Genomic DNA, 14908 nt, shown 5'->3' with positions numbered 1-14908 from the left:
TGAGAAACTATACTCCACCCCACCCCCCAATCTCCCCAGGGAACACAGGGACTGAAAGCCTCAGTGTGAGGCAAACAGACTCAGCATGGTGCAGAGTGAGGGTACCCAACCCTGCCTGCTAGAGTCCAGGGGAGGAGACCAGGCAGCGCCCACCCGGGGAACCTGCCACCCACTCCCAGCCCATGATCCCTCCCCTCCCCCACGAATCCCACCCGGGACCCATCGCCGCGGAGGTGCTGTCAGCCCTAGGGGACCCCTTCCTCTGGGGTCCGGATGTGACGAGCGCCGACTTCCGCCTCCGAGGCCTGAGAGAGGCGAGGCCCTGTGTGCGGGAAGCCGGAGTCCGGTTGGCTGAGGGAAGGAGCCCAGGCCCGGCAGCCAGGCGTGCAGGTAGACCCTGCCCCGACGGTGCCCCGAGTGGGGGTCGTGGGGGGACCCCCGGGATCCAGGGGGCCATGGCGGCAGCCCCGAGAGACCCCCTGGCCGGGGCAGCGCCGTCCGGCGGAGCCCTTCCCGCCGGGGCCAGGGCAGGGGACACGGGTCCCCCAGAAGGACGGGCCCAGGCCCCCCCCTGGAGCGGGTGTCGGCACCTGAGGGAGATCGGGGCGGCCCCGAGGGCTGCAGCCCCACCGCAGCCCAGCCGCGGACCGACCCTGGGGCCCCGGGGGAGGGTGGCCACAGGGGGCGTCGGCTGAAAGGTGCCTCGGGGGTCCGGGGGGCTGAGGACCTTGGTCGGAGGGCGAGGATGCCGGGTCAGGAAGGCCGCGGCCCAGGGAGGCCCTGGGGGGTCAGGGGGGATGGGGTCGTGCCCGAGCGGGGGCAGGACCGAGGGAGTTGGGAGCCCAGGACAGAGGGGTCGAAACTGAGGTCGGCCCCAGGACCAGTCCGGGCAGGCCCCGGGCGGGATGGGGACACGTGGCCAGGGTGTGGGGACTGGCACGTCCGGGTCTCGGAGACACTGGGGGCCTTGGCAGAAGGAGCGGGGCCTCCCTCAGTGGGGTAGGGGGCGGGCGCAGGTCGTGCTTTGTTTCATGGTGAGGGTGTAGGAGGATTGAGGGAGCCTGGACCCCAGCCCAGAGTCAGTCAGGGAAGGTCCGTGGTGGGGGATGGGAGCACGTGGCAAGTCCGGACTTCCGCATCCGGGTCTCTCGGGGATAAAGCGCCTGGTGTAAGGAGCCAATCTCAGGGCCTCCGAGGGGAGGCTCAGGCGCGAATGGGATTCAAGGTATGAAGCCTGAGGGAGGCCAGAGGGGACCTCTCCCACGTCGGCTCCCAAGGCCATTCCGGGAAGTCCCCCCGGGGGGATGGGACAAGAGGTCCGGTGGCCTGACTGGGGCCTCGGGGCCTCCGGAGAGACTCGGAGCCTGGGTGGAAGGAGCAGGGCCTTCCTCAGGCGGGCAGAGGGGCGGGCGCAGGTCATACTGGGCTTCTCGGTGAGGGTGCAGAGGGAGGACTGAGGGATCCAGGACCCCAGCTCAGAGTCAGGCAGGGAAGGTCCGTGGTGGGGGATGGGAGCTCATGGCGTATCCAGACTTCCGCATCCGGGTCTCTCGGGGATAAAGCGCCTGGCGTAAGGAGCCGATCTCAGGGCGTCAGAGGGGAGGGCTCAGGCGCGGATGCGATTCAAGGTATGAACCCTGAGGCAGGACAGGGGGGATCTCACAGAATTGGGTTCCCAGGGTCAGTTTAGAAAGGCATCTGGCAGGATGAGGTCTCCTATGCCCTAGGCTGGGATAGGTGCATCCGGGTTTCTCTAGTGACTGGGGACGTTGGCAGAAGGTCCTGGCTCGGCGGGGAGAGGGGAGGGCATAGGTCCGACTGGGCTTCACGTTGAGCATGCAGAGGGAGGACTAAGGGAGCCTGGACCCCAGCCCGGAGTCAGTCAGGGAAGGTCCGTGGTGGGGGATGGGAGCACGTGGCGAGTCCGGACTTCCGCATCCGGGTCTCTGAGTGACGAAGGGCCTAGTGTAAGGAGATCTCAGGTCTTCAGAGGGGAGGCCTCAGAAGGGACTGTGATTCAAGGTACGAAACCAAAGGCAGGACAGTAAGGACCTCACAGAATTGGGTCTCCAGGGCCAGTCTAGAAATGGACCTGCGTGGGATGGGGACTTGTAGCCCCTGGGGTGGGGCGGATGCGTCACGCTTTCTCTAGTGATTGTGGGCTTTGGCAGAGGGAGCGGGGCTTCTGGGGGGGGGTAGGGGGCGGGAGAAGGCCTTGCTGAGTTTTATGGTGAGGATGTAGGAGGATTGAGGGACCCAGGGCCCCAGCCCAGAGTCAGTCAGGGAAGGTCTGTGGTGGGGGATGGGAGCACGTGGCGAGTCCGGACTTCCGCATCCGGGTCTCTCGGGGATAAAGGGCCTGGTGTAAGGAGCCCATCTCAGGTCCTCAGCGGGAGGGCTCAGCCGCGAATGGGATTCAAGGTATGAACTCCTAGGGTGTCTAGAAGGGACATCTCCGACGTGGGCTCCCAAGGCCATTCCGGTAAGTCCCCCGGGCGGGATGGGGACAAGTTGTCCAGTGGCCTGAGTGGAGCCTCCAGTCCTCCGGGGAGTCTGAGAGCCTTGGTGGAAGGAGCAGGGCCTCCCTCAGGCGGGCAGAGGGGCGGGCGCCGGTAGTGCTGGGCTTCTCGGTGAGGGTGCAGAGGGAGGACTGAGGGACCCTGGACCCCAGCCCAGAGTCAGTCATGCGAGGTCCGTCGTGGGGGATGGGAGCACGTGGCGAGTCCGGACTTCTGCATCCGGGTCTCTCGGGGATAAAGCGCCTGGTGTAAGGAGCCGATCTCAGGGCGTCAGAGGGGAGGGCTCAGGCGCGAATGGGATTCAAGGTATGAACCCTGAGGCAGGACAGGGGGGACCTCACAGCATTGGGTTCCCAGGGTCAGTTGAGAAAGGCATCTGGGCGGGATGGGGTCTCCTATGCTCTAGGGTGGGACTCGAGCCTCAGGGTTTCTCTAGGGACTGGGGACCTTGGCAGAAGGAAAAGGGCCTCCCTCGGGTGGGCAGAGGGGAGGGCACCGGTCCTGCTGGGCTTTACAGTGAGCAACCCAGAGTCAGGCAGGGAAGGTCCGTGGTGGGGGATGGGAGCACGTGGCGAGTCCGGACTTCCGCATCCGGGTCTCTCGGGGATAAAGCGCCTGGTGTAAGGAGCCGATCTCAGGGCGTCAGAGGGGAGGCTCAGGCGCGAATGTGATTCAAGGTATGAAGCCTGAGGGAGGCCAGAGGGGACCTCTCCCACATCGGCTCCCAAGGCCATTCCGGGAAGTCCCCCCGGGGGGGATGGGATAAGTGGTCCGGTGGCCTGACTGGGGCCTCGGGGCCTCCGGAGAGACTCGGAGCCTGGGTGGAAGGAGCAGGGCCTTCCTCAGGCGGGCAGAGGGGCGGGCGCAGGTCATACTGGGCTTCTCGGTGAGGGTACAGCGGGAGGACTGAGGGCCCCAGGACCCCAGCCCAGAGTCAGGCAGGGAAGGTCCATGGTGGGGGATGGGAGCCCGTGGCGAGTCCGACTTCCGCATCCGGGTCTCTCGGGGATAAAGCGCCTGGTGTAAGGAGCCGATCTCAGGGCGTCAGAGGGGAGGGCTCAGGCGCGAATGGGATTCAAGGTATGAACCCTGAGGCAGGACAGGGGGGATCTCACAGCATTCAGGCCCTAGTGTCAGTCTGGAAAGGCACCTGAGGGGGATGGGGACTAGTAGCCTCTGGGGTGGGACTGGTGCATCCGGGTCTCAGAGACACTGGGGGCCTTGGCAGAAGGAGTGGGGCCTCCCTCAGTGGGGTAGAGGGGCGGGAGAAGGCCTTGCTGAGTTTTATGGTGAGGATGTAGGAGGATTGAGGGATCCAGGACCCCAGCCCAGAGTCAGTCAGGGAAGGTCCGTGGTGGGGGATGGGAGCACGTGGCGAGTCCGGACTTCCGCATCCGGGTCTCTCGGGGATAAAGCGCCTGGTGTAAGGAGCCAATCTCAGGGCCTCCGAGGGGAGGGCTCAGGCGCGAATGTGATTCAAGGTATGAAGCCTGAGGGAGGCCAGAGGGGACCTCTCCCACATCGGCTCCCAAGGCCATTCCGGGAAGTCCCCCCGGGGGGGATGGGATAAGTGGTCCGGTGGCCTGACTGGGGCCTCGGGGCCTCCGGAGAGACTCGGAGCCTGGGTGGAAGGAGCAGGGCCTTCCTCAGGCGGGCAGAGGGGCGGGCGCAGGTCATACTGGGCTTCTCGGTGAGGGTACAGCGGGAGGACTGAGGGCCCCAGGACCCCAGCTCAGAGTCAGGCAGGGAAGGTCCGTGGTGGGGGATGGGAGCACATGGTGTATCCAGACTTCCGCATCCGGGTCTCTCGGGGATAAAGCGCCTGGCGTAAGGAGCCGATCTCAGGGCGTCAGAGGGGAGGGCTCAGGCGCGAATGTGTTTCAAGGTATGAACCCTGAGGCGGGACAGGGGGGACCTCACAGCATTGGGTTCCCAGGGTCAGTTTAGAAAGGCATCTGGCAGGATGGGGTCTCCTATGCTCTAGGGTGGGACTCGAGCCTCAGGGTTTCTCTAGGGACTGGGGACCTTGGCAGAAGGAAAAGGGCCTCCCTCGGGTGGGCAGAGGGGAGGGCACCGGTCCTGCTGGGCTTTACAGTGAGCAACCCAGAGTCAGGCAGGGAAGGTCCGTGGTGGGGGATGGGAGCACGTGGCGAGTCCGGACTTCCACATCCGGGTCTCTCGGGGATAAAGCGCCTGGTGTAAGGAGCCGATCTCAGGGCGTCACAGGGAGGGCTAAGCCGCGAATGGGATTCAAGGTATGAACCCTGAGGCGGGACAGGGGGGACCTCACAGCATTGGGTTCCCAGGGTCAGTTTAGAAAGGCATCTGGCAGGATGGGGTCTCCTATCCCCTAGGGTGGGACTCGCGCCTCAGGCTTTCTCTAATGACTGGGGACCTCTGCACAAGGAAGAGGGCCTCCCTCGCGTGGGCAAACACGTGGGGGCAGGTGCTGCTGGGCTTCACGGCGAGGATGCAGAGGGAGGACTGAGGGACCCTGGACCCGAGCCCAGAGTCAGTCAGGGAATTTCCGGGAGGGGGATGGGAGCACATGGCGAGTCCGGACTTCCGCATCCGGGTCTCACAGACACTGGGGACCTTGGCAGAAGGCCCTGATGCTCAGAGGGGCAGGGGGCAGCCCAGGCCGTGCTGGGCTTCACGGCGAGGAGGCAGAGGGAGGTCTGAGGGACCCTGGACCCCAACCCAGAGGCAGCCCCTAGACGTCTTAGTGTAGGACACGGACTCCTCATTTGTGTTCGTATGTGCGTGTTTGTGTACCTCACTCGCCCAGCTGGGTCTCCCGGATGCTGGATGCGCTGGGGTCCAGGAGTCGATCCACGGGCGGTACAGCACACAAAGGCATAGGCACCAGGGAGCCCCGTTGGAAAGGGGAAGAAGGCCCGAGAGACCCGGACGCCCCATCTCAGCCCCCGCGGTCAGCCCTGGGAAGTCTTGGGCTTTGCCGCTGCACATCGTGGTCACAGGCTTGAGCCAGTGGGCTCAGGGGAGCGATGGCCTTGGTGTGGGAGCCCCGGCCCCGGGACAGCAGACAGGAGAGGCCCGGGACCCGCGAGGGCTCGAGGCGAGAAGACCTGAGGGAGTCCCCAGGGAGCCCGCGGGACCGCGGCTTGGTTCAGCCACGGGAGGCTCCTGGGGTGGGCGATCCCACGCCGTGGGTGGCCACTGCCGACTCAGGGCCTCTGAGGACCGGTGGTCACAAGGATGGAGCACCGCCTCAAGAACGCGTGAGGGGGGAGATGGACCGTGTGTGCCTGGGGGGAAGGCGAGGCCTACAAGGAGGACTGCAGGATCGGGGACAGAGACCACGTTTGGTTCCAGGAGGCCCCAGGGACAGATGATCACATCGGGGGAGCCCTGCATTCCCACCAAGTCTCCCAGAGACGCGGGTCTGGGTGGAAGCATCGGGCTTCAGGACCTCCCGGGCGGTCCGTGGGCCTTCTGTGGTGGAAGGAGAGGACCAGAGGGAGGACTGAGGCATCCCGGTCCCCAGCATGTTCAATTCGGAGAGGAGGCCCCAGTGTAGGAGGAGCCCATGCCTGTCCTGATGTCCACATCTGGGTGTGAGAGACTGTGGGCTGTGGTGAGAAGGAACACGGCCTGGGGTGTGGAGGGCTCGTGCGTGTGTTTGTGTCTGTGTGTGTGTGTGAGAGAGAGAGAGAGCGAGAGGAGCATGGTATGAGGAGGAGGGTCTCAGGTCCTTCTGGGAGAGAGGATGAGGACCCTGGGGCAGGACTGGCCGTACCGGATCCTACCTTCTCAACAAAGGAGCCAGTGGCCCGGAGTCCGGCCGTGCCCTGTTGGCAGCCCAGGGAGGACTGGTCAGCGGTGGCCCAAGGTGGCAGGCATGCTCACTTGTCTCATGGGCTGGAAGGTGGAGAGACCTCGGGGAGTGAGGTCTCGGGCCGAGGGGCACATGGCCTCTATCTCAGGTTGGGGGTGGGTGGAAGACCAGGCCCTGACCAGAAGGAGGATTAGCCTCCCGGGACCCCGAGGGCATCCCCATCCCAGGACAGAGGGGTCAGTCCGCACTGCCAGCCCTTTGGGATCTTGCTGGAAGCTGACGGTGGGGGACGGACCCTCGGACATGGACGTGGTGGCTCCTCACCGTCCTCTGGGAGCTCTCAGGGAGGCGAGGGCCATGCTGGGAGAGGACAGAGTCGGGTCATCTGAGGAAGCCCACCTGGGAGACACACAGGAGGCCCTGGTACAGCAAGAGTCAATGTGGGGACCCCCGAGACAGGAACGAGGACCCCCTTGGGACGAGGAGGGGATGGCCCAGAAATCTGGCCAGCTCTACCTGACCGTCCTGAGAACCCAGGCTGGGTCTATCGGGCTGAGCCTCTCTTCATCCCCAATTCCCTGGGCTCTGGGAGGGGAGGGTCTGTACTCAGGTCAGTGGAGGAGGCAGGGGTGGAAGTGAGAAACGAGGAGCTGCCTCCACAGCAGGATCCGGGGGGACAGTGGGGAGACGGGGCATCGGTGGGCAGACTGAGTTCTTCTCCTCGCTTTTCCTTCTGGCTTCTCCATGAGATGAGGCCTCGACACCAGGAAGGTGGCCTCCAGTCAACACCGGGAGTTTTCCCAGCCTTCCTGGGGTCAACGTATAGACAGAGGGGTCGCACCCATCTGATATAGACGGAAGCCCACATTTAGCCATTCCTGGAGATCCGTGACGAGCCCTGTAGACCTGATGCAGGCCGGTCCAGATGTGACCCCCTCGCTTTCCTTCCGTGGAGGCTCAGGGCCGCATGGTCTTGCTGGGACCCTTTGGCCTCTGGGCCAAGGGGCGTGGGGCTTAGGTCCTGGCAGGGGGAAGAAGTCTCCTGAGAGGCCAAGGAGGGGACGGCCCAGCCTGGACGGGTGGCAGACTCAGGAGTCCAGCCCAGCCCTCCTGTGTGCCCCGGGCCCCGGGGCTGTGCTCTAAGTGTGTCCCCTGAGGTGTCTTCTCCTTTTCTCCCCTAGGGGTATGGAGAAGCAGCTGTTGAGCCCTCGGTGTGAGGCAGGAGTCCCTGAGATCACGGTGCAGGTGAGTGCCAGTGGTCAAGGTGAGGTACTTGCTGTGAGCCTGGCGCCAGGGTCCCAACCCAGAGGGCACCCCTGGGCACCCATGGGCGACGCAGCCCACTGTCAGCTCTGGGACATCCGGGCCTCTGCCGGATGGGCTGCACCCTGAGAAGCCACCCACATGTGTCTTCAGGTTCAGCCCGACACCATCGCCATGCCCCTGGGTCAGAGGAGTGAGCTGTGGAAGCTGGAGGAAGACCCCGGTCCAGGACCGGGACAGGGCCTGGAGGAGGCACAGCAGTGCGGGGCCGGAGGAGAGGAGACCCTACCTCCCTCCTCCGCCTCTGCCTCCTCCCAGTCCAGCGTCCCTTCCCTCTCTTGCTCGGCCCTGTCTCTGGGCCCCCAGGAGGAGGGGTCTGCTGCGGGGACCCCGAGTCCATCCCAGAGCCCTCAGATGGCCTGCCCCTTGCCCGCGGCCATGGCAGCCACTGCCTGGAGCCCGCCCGACCAGGGCTCCAGCAGCTCAGATGAGGAGGGGTCCAGCACCGGGGAGGAGTCCGAAGAAGCCGAGCCCAGGCGCTCTGACATACTCCAGGAGAAGACAGCTGACCTGGTGGGGTTCCTGCTCCTCAAGTATCTCACCAAGGAGCCGGCCAGCCAGGCGGAGATGCTGGCGATCGTCGGCGAGGATGAGCAGGACGCCTTCCCCGGAATGCTGGGCCAGGCGTCCGAGTGCATGCGGCTGGTGTTCGGCGTGGAGGTGAAGGAAGTAGACCCCACCGAGCACTCCTACGTCCTGGTCCCTGTCCTGGGCCTCACCTGCGATGCGATGCTGAGTGGTGAGCAGGGCCCGCCCAAGACCGGCCTCCTGGTGGTGCTCCTGGCGGTGATCCTCCTGGAGGGCGACCGTGCCCCCGAGGAGGTGGTGTGGGAAGCGCTGGGGGTCATGGGGGTGTATGCCGGCGAGGAGCACATCATCTACGGGGAGCCCCGGGAGCTCCTGACCAACATCTGGGTGCAGGAAGGGTACCTGGAGTACCAGCAGGTGCCCGGCAGTGACCCTGCCCGTTACGAGTTCCTGTGGGGTCCCAGGGCCCACGCGGAAACCAGCAGGTTGCAGGTGCTGGAGTATTTGCTGCGGGTCTATCCCGGGCTGCCGGTTTCCTCCCTGGTCCCCTCTGAAGAGGCTGTGAGCCACGAGGAAGGGAGGGCCTGAGCCCCAGGGGTGGCTGTGGTGCGGTCCGGGCCCTGGCGGGGTGGGCAGATTGTCCTGGGGGTTCCGGGCACGAAGTGAGGCTGTTTCTTGGTTCTTCCCTGTTGGGGTGTGTGTGTGTGTGTGTGTGTGTGTGTGTGTGTGAAGAGAGAGCCCTGGGATTTCGAAGCAGTGCAGGGCCAGGGAGGTTTGGGGGAAAATGCAGGGCAAAGAGCCTCCTTTGGGGATGTGGAGGGCGGTTCCCTGCGATGCCTCCCAAGTTCAGAGCTCGGTGTCCCTGGTGAGCTCTCCAGTGGGTTCCTTGGCGTAGGAGGTTTCATTGGCTTCAGTGGCTGAGTGTGTGCGTGACATCCCCCAACACAGCGTTTGTCCTGACCCAGTTCAATAGTTACGAGTTTTGTCATGTCCCGGGGCCGTCTGGGGGACTCCGTTGGTTCCGCATCTGCCTTCAGCTCAGGTCAGGATCTCAGGATCTTGTGATATAACCCCACATCGGGCTCCCTGCTCAGTCGGCCTGTTTCTCCCTCTCCCTCTCTGTGTGCTGTTTCTCGAATAAATAAACACATAAAATATCTTTCAGCAAAAAGGATTTTTGCCGTGTCCTAGAAACCAGCCTAGACACCTTGCCTCCTGTTTGGGCTCTGGGCCAGAATCACAGGGCTTGGCCTCGGGGTGGGTTGGGAAGGCGAAAGAACGGAATAGGAAGGGGAAGGGGGTCAGGAACGGGGGACGATAAGCGTGTGGGTTCTTGCCTCTGATGCCCCGCTGGCTGTCATGGTGTCCATGGCAGAGGCACACACACGGGGCTCCTGCCCTGGCTTGGTTCTTTCAAGAAAGGAGGAGAAGCGTCCGCTCAGCACAGAGGGAGCTCGGCTCACTGGCTCCTCGATTCCTCGACGTGGGCTGAGTTCTACCGTCTGGAAGGCCCTGCGGCTGAGCGCGGAGGACGCTAGAAGCAGGACGCGTCCCAGCCAAAGGGGACTGTGTGTAGCCGTCCCAGTCGTGGCACGAAGGTGGGCAGGCGTGCCCTGAGAGCTGCGGATGAAGCGGAAGCCGTGAGGGGGTGTTGCTCCCGAGGCGACGACGGCCCTGGAAATGCCCCTGACCCAGCCCGGGCGGCAGGGCTGTGACTAGAGGGGCCCCATGATCGCTTCTGTGCTGCCGGTCACGGGGAAGCTGGGTGGTGACAGTGGCCCTCTTTGGGCATCGGGTGCTTTTGGGGCGGGACAGATGTCTTAAATGGATAAACGCCGGGAGCAGTTTGCATTGGGCCGTGGAGAAGGCCGAGTGTCTGTGGCCTGAAGGTACAGCGTGCCGGGCCCCGTCACAGGGTATTTGAACACAGTGAAGGTTCAGGGGCTTTATTCCCACCTTCACCACGAACGTTCTGTGGACGACAGCGGGGAATGCGCACGTCCCGGACAGCCCTGTTCCCCCCGGACCGGCGGAGCCTTCGCTGGCTCCTCGGCCAGGAGAAATTATCGGGACTCCCCGGAGTTGTCTGCCGCCAGTCCTGAAGAGTGGCTGGGTGTTCGTGGGCAGAAATGGTTGAAGCTCAGAGGTCTGCATGGGAGAGAAGCTGAAAAGAGGCATCGAGGTGGTCTCTTCCTGTTCCTGGGGACCTTTGGGTTCCTTGCACGCAGCTGGTCTGGACCCCCTGCGCCACCCTCACCCATTTGGGCACGATCTGTCCTCCCGGAGGTGCACAGGCAGGGAGCTCGGTGTGCTTCGCTTCTCTGTCGTTCCACTCGAACCCCGCGTCTGTGATCTGTCAGGGCAACGAACGATTTGTAGATGGGGAGAGTGGGGGGGGGTCACAATAGCACCGGACAGCTGTCCCAAGCAGCGCAGACCCTCAGACGCCAGCGTGCCCGTGTTCCGGCCTCTTCTAAAGCGGGACAGGAGCAGAGAATCACGGGTTAGAGAGGTTTCGGACTGTGCATCCGAGGACAGCGAACATTGTCAGCCCACTGAGATCTTGGAGGTTATGGCCCTGGGAAGTGCCGAAAGGGGCTCCGGAGTGAGGAGGGTGATCAGCCCCGCTGAGATGTCGTGAACAACCATAGCCACATCCGTGCGTGTGCCAACTCGGGAACATTAGGTGCGATCTCGCACTTGAAGCCCCTGTCCCTTGGTCTTTGGGCACATCCAAAGGCAGAGACTTTCAAGGCAAATTGGACTTTCTCAGGAACCCCTCCCAGAAATGAGGGGGTTTTGCCTCAGCGAAGTAGCAAAGCGGCTTTGGGCTGAAAAGGTAGTCCGCAAGAGTGAATCAGAGCGATGTCCAGTGCCGCCCCCCCCCTTGTGCTCCTCCTGTCCCCAGGCTAAGAAGGAAACGGCGTGGCCTGTCCTCTCGCACTTAGGAAGGCTCCCGTGGCAGAATCCTGTTTGTCACAGGCATTCCTATCGAAGGCGCCCCAGGGACCCTGGATCCGTTCTTTGCCATGGCAGCACAGAACAGAGAGCGCACCGCGTCCTCAGCCAGACTCTGGTGTCAGACCCACGGACGCTTATGCGTGTGTCATGCCTGACGTGTGGGCCTTACTGCTCCGCGCAGGGCGGGCGGCCTTCCCCACAGGAGCCTCTGTTCGGGAAACGGGCTGTAGGGATGCTTCCTGCCCCCTGCACCGCCAGGTCCCGGACTACCCCGTCAGTGCCCGCGGGGCCGTCATGAGACTATTTTGGGAGCCGGGCAGCCAGCTGCATGTGGGCCTTGTGGGAACTGGGGTGGGGGTCCTCCTCCTGGGGCCCGGCCCGCAGCCCCCATGCCTCGTGCACTGCCCAGCCTGTCCTGACCCTGGCCTCGGTCTGCAATGACTGCGGTCTCGTCCTCCTGTCTCCCCGCTGCAAAGCCCTCACCCCTCAGTCTTCTCACACTCATCCTTCCTTGGGAGGCCCCAGCCGTGGATCCCGCTCAGCGTGCCCGCGCTTCCGCTAGAGCTGACTCAACACTCTGGTGGCGCGTGTGCCCGGGGCCCGCGAGTGACAGTCATCGCCCGGTGACTGCGTGAGACCGTGTACAACGCTGTGTTATTTTTGGAGATGTCCTGTGTAACCCCAACTGCTTTATGAAGCAGGTGGCCTTGTGCAGGTGACGCTGATGCTTTGCTTCCTGAGGCTGAGCCAGAGAGGGCGTGTGTTCCTGTCAGCCATCCTCAGAGCCTGCTGGGACCCTGGTGTCTGCAGTCGGGCCATTGGAGCAGAGGAGAGACTTGCAGATCATGGCAGTCATCACCAGGACGCTCCCCACACTCACCCCCAATACCCCCAGATTCAAATGAGGACTTTGAAAGCAGCCGTACAGAAGGGGCTTCAGGTTCCCAGGCAATAGACTGTGCAGAGGCTTGGCTGCCTTAGTAGAGGTAGAAGGAGGAGCACCCCTAAAAGATCCCATCTGGATGAGCGAGGGAGGGTCAGTGGAGCACAGAGGAGGCTGAAGTGAGCTGGAGCCTGGACGACCTCATGAACTGGGTGCTCTTGGCCCAAGTCCCAGGACTGGAGCCCGTGGAGCACTCCAAGATGGAAGCAGGGACCTTCCTTTGCCAACAGGACCTTCCCATGTTCCTTGTTGTGGGGAACTGATAGATCCAGCTCTAAGGGGTAGAGCGGTGTAGCAGCGAGGACATGCCCCAGGCCTTCAACCCATTTCCTTGGAGTCATTCCTAGAATGCAGCTCTTTAGCCATAACCTCCTATGCGGGCACATGCCACCCAGGTCCTGAGCTGTCCTAACCAGGGCAAGGCAAATCAGACAGGAGCTCCCCAGCCCGAGGACTCTCAGTCATTGTGTTTCTGCTCTGAGGAGCTGATGTTTTCCTCCAGATGTAGCTAAACTTGTTCTGCGTGCTAGTCTTCTTGGCAATGAGCTGAGTTCCTCCTGACTCTTGCCAGACCTTCCCTCTGGCAGACACCACTGCAGATGTCTTAAAGCCCTTCTTGGGCAAATAGTGTTTGCAGACCTACATATGGCATCATATGCTCTAATCCAGTGAAGACATCTGTGAGGCCATGTTCAGGCAGTGGTGCAGGGCTTGAGAAAAGGAGTGGATTCTGGAGATGTTTATGAGACAGAAGAACCCAGACTTGTGTATGATATGGGCTTGGGAGTTAAAGCAGAGGAAAGAAGTAATGAATATTCAGGAAGGTTTTTTTTTTTTTTTTTCACACTGCTGTGTGCTTGTGTTTACTTTTCTTTTTTTTTTAACCTACCCATTATGTTGTGTTCAGTTTCTTTTTGTCCTTTTTAAGTTTTTCAATAAACTATTTATTTTAAACTATTTTCAGTTTTGTGAACAATTTGCAATGATAGTACAGAGTTTGTATATGTGAAGGTACTAAAACCTGGGCTAAGGAAGGAAGGTGACAATGAGAATCAAACAGGATTTGGGTACTGTCTGTGGGCTTTAATAAACTAGAGTTCTTCTGCCTGAGCCCCAGAGTTCTTTGAGAACTGACTGCCCAGGCACTGGCATTTTTTCCAGACTTAGCACTTGCCCAAATTACAGCAGCCTTTCCCTGGTATTCCCCTATGTGCTCTTTTGCCAAACTCGAACCTGGCCGGCTAGTGTGCTCATCACCGGTCCCATGGAACAGCTAGGGAGCACCTTCTCTCCCCCAACATAGAACCTAACTCTCTGTTGTAGTCTCCTGGACACTAAATGCAGTCCCTGCTGAGATTACAGAATCATTTGAACATTAGATGCCATCCTGTATTTGAAAGTATTGGTCACACAGGAGGTGCTTGAAAAGCCCAATGAATTCCAAGGCAAATCCGACTTCAGAAACTCCTTCCAGCAATGAAGTCAGTCGTCATAACAAATTATAATAGTTGTATTTGGTTAAGCACCTACTGTGTGACAATACATGGGAGAAACTTAAATATTCATCCATAGTGTGTCTTGCTTTCCCTCCAGAACACAGGGGACACTACCTTGCCAGTCTGCTTGTAGTTAGGGAGGGTTGCGTGATGACCCTTTGCCATGGAGAAATGAACAGAAGCACTGTTTCTCACATCCAGGCATTTGAGAGACAGTCTATCGGTTCCATGCTGTCTCCCTTGATTCACCAGCAAATTGGTGATGCCGCATTGAGATGGGGAGCCACAGGATGAAAACAACCTGGACCCAGGGTCTAGGAAAAGAAACTGTATCAGAATTTATGTGCACAAAAATTCACTTCTGTTGTGTTAGCCCTTCAAATGTCAGGGTTTGTTGCATCAGTTAGCAGTCACTTTCACGTGGCTGCTTTTTTGTTGTTAGGCTTATCTAGAAATCTTACGAAGGTAGTAGTGCATATCTTCTTACTGCAAAAAACTTCCAAAAATACAGATAAATCACAATATCCCCTTTTCAAAGTTCCTCCACAATTCAGCTTCCTCCTCAGAAGTCACCGTAACGAACAATCTAGTGTGTTATTTTAATTTTTTTTGAAAGAGAGTGAGTATGTATGAGCGGAAGGAGGGGCAAAGGGAGAGAGAGAGAGAGACTCTCAAGCAGGCTCCATGTTCAGCACAGAGCCCAACTTGAAGCTTGGTCTCAGGACCCTGAGATCATGACCTGAACAGAAATCAAGAGTTGGACGCTTAAGCGGCTGAGCCACTCATGCACCCCTAGTATATGTTATTTTAAAGATGACTATGTTTTTTTTTTCTTAGATATGCTCTAAGAATGTATTGTTTTTATTCAACATACGCCACTAGCTTTTGTCTCTTAATAAAATGGATGCAGGATCTTCCCGTGAGAGCACATATAGATCTACCTCCCTTTTGAAACTACTCCCTGGAATGTTAAAGTTAGTATATACCATAATTAATCACACAAACATGGTTTTTTTTCCTGGCAGAAACACAAGTTGTTTTACCTTTGCTGTATGATTAATAAAATGAAATATCATCTTTGAATATGAATCCTTGGGTAGACATGAATGTTTTCTTTTTTTAAAACTGTATATATTTGACAGAGAGAGTGTGAGAGAGCACAAGCAAAGGGAATGGCAGGAAGAGAGAGAAGCAGGATCCCCACTGAGCAGGGAACCTGACGTGGGACTCGATCCCAAGACCTTGGGATCATGACCTGAGTGAAAGGCAGACACTTACCTGACTGAGCCAACCACACAAGCCTATATGTTCTAATAATATATACATCCAAACATAGACA

The 14908-nt window shown here is 60.2% G+C and overlaps 1 protein-coding gene across 1 annotated transcript; it reads left to right on the top strand.

Moving 5' to 3' along the window:
• Window positions 1-297: 297 nt before the first annotated feature.
• On the top strand, window positions 298-9384 carry LOC123388496 (melanoma-associated antigen 8-like). Its single transcript, XM_045068208.1, has 3 exons — window positions 298-390; window positions 7500-7563; window positions 7735-9384. The coding sequence occupies exons 2-3, from the start codon at window positions 7504-7506 to the stop codon at window positions 8755-8757; spliced, it is 1083 nt and encodes a 360-aa protein (XP_044924143.1). The 5' UTR covers window positions 298-390; window positions 7500-7503; the 3' UTR covers window positions 8758-9384.
• Window positions 9385-14908: the final 5524 nt, after the last annotated feature.

Source organism: Mustela putorius, unplaced genomic scaffold (genome assembly GCF_011764305.1).
Source record: "Mustela putorius furo isolate JIRA1106 unplaced genomic scaffold, ASM1176430v1.1 tig00003899_pilon_pilon_pilon, whole genome shotgun sequence".
NCBI lineage: Eukaryota > Metazoa > Chordata > Mammalia > Carnivora > Mustelidae > Mustela > Mustela putorius.
Note: the sequence above shows the minus strand (reverse complement) of the source record. Positions and strands in the feature narration are given on the sequence as shown.

What these genes read in the sequence shown, in the direction of transcription:
- LOC123388496 (XM_045068208.1), top strand. Translation starts at nt 7,504, where the DNA reads ATGGAGAAGCAGCTGTTGAGCCCTCGGTGTGAGGCAGGAGTCCCTGAG. An exon ending in TCCCTGAGATCACGGTGCAG is followed by an intron (nt 7,564 to 7,734) that starts GTGAGTGCCAGT and finishes ATGTGTCTTCAG; the next exon opens with GTTCAGCCCGACACCATCGC.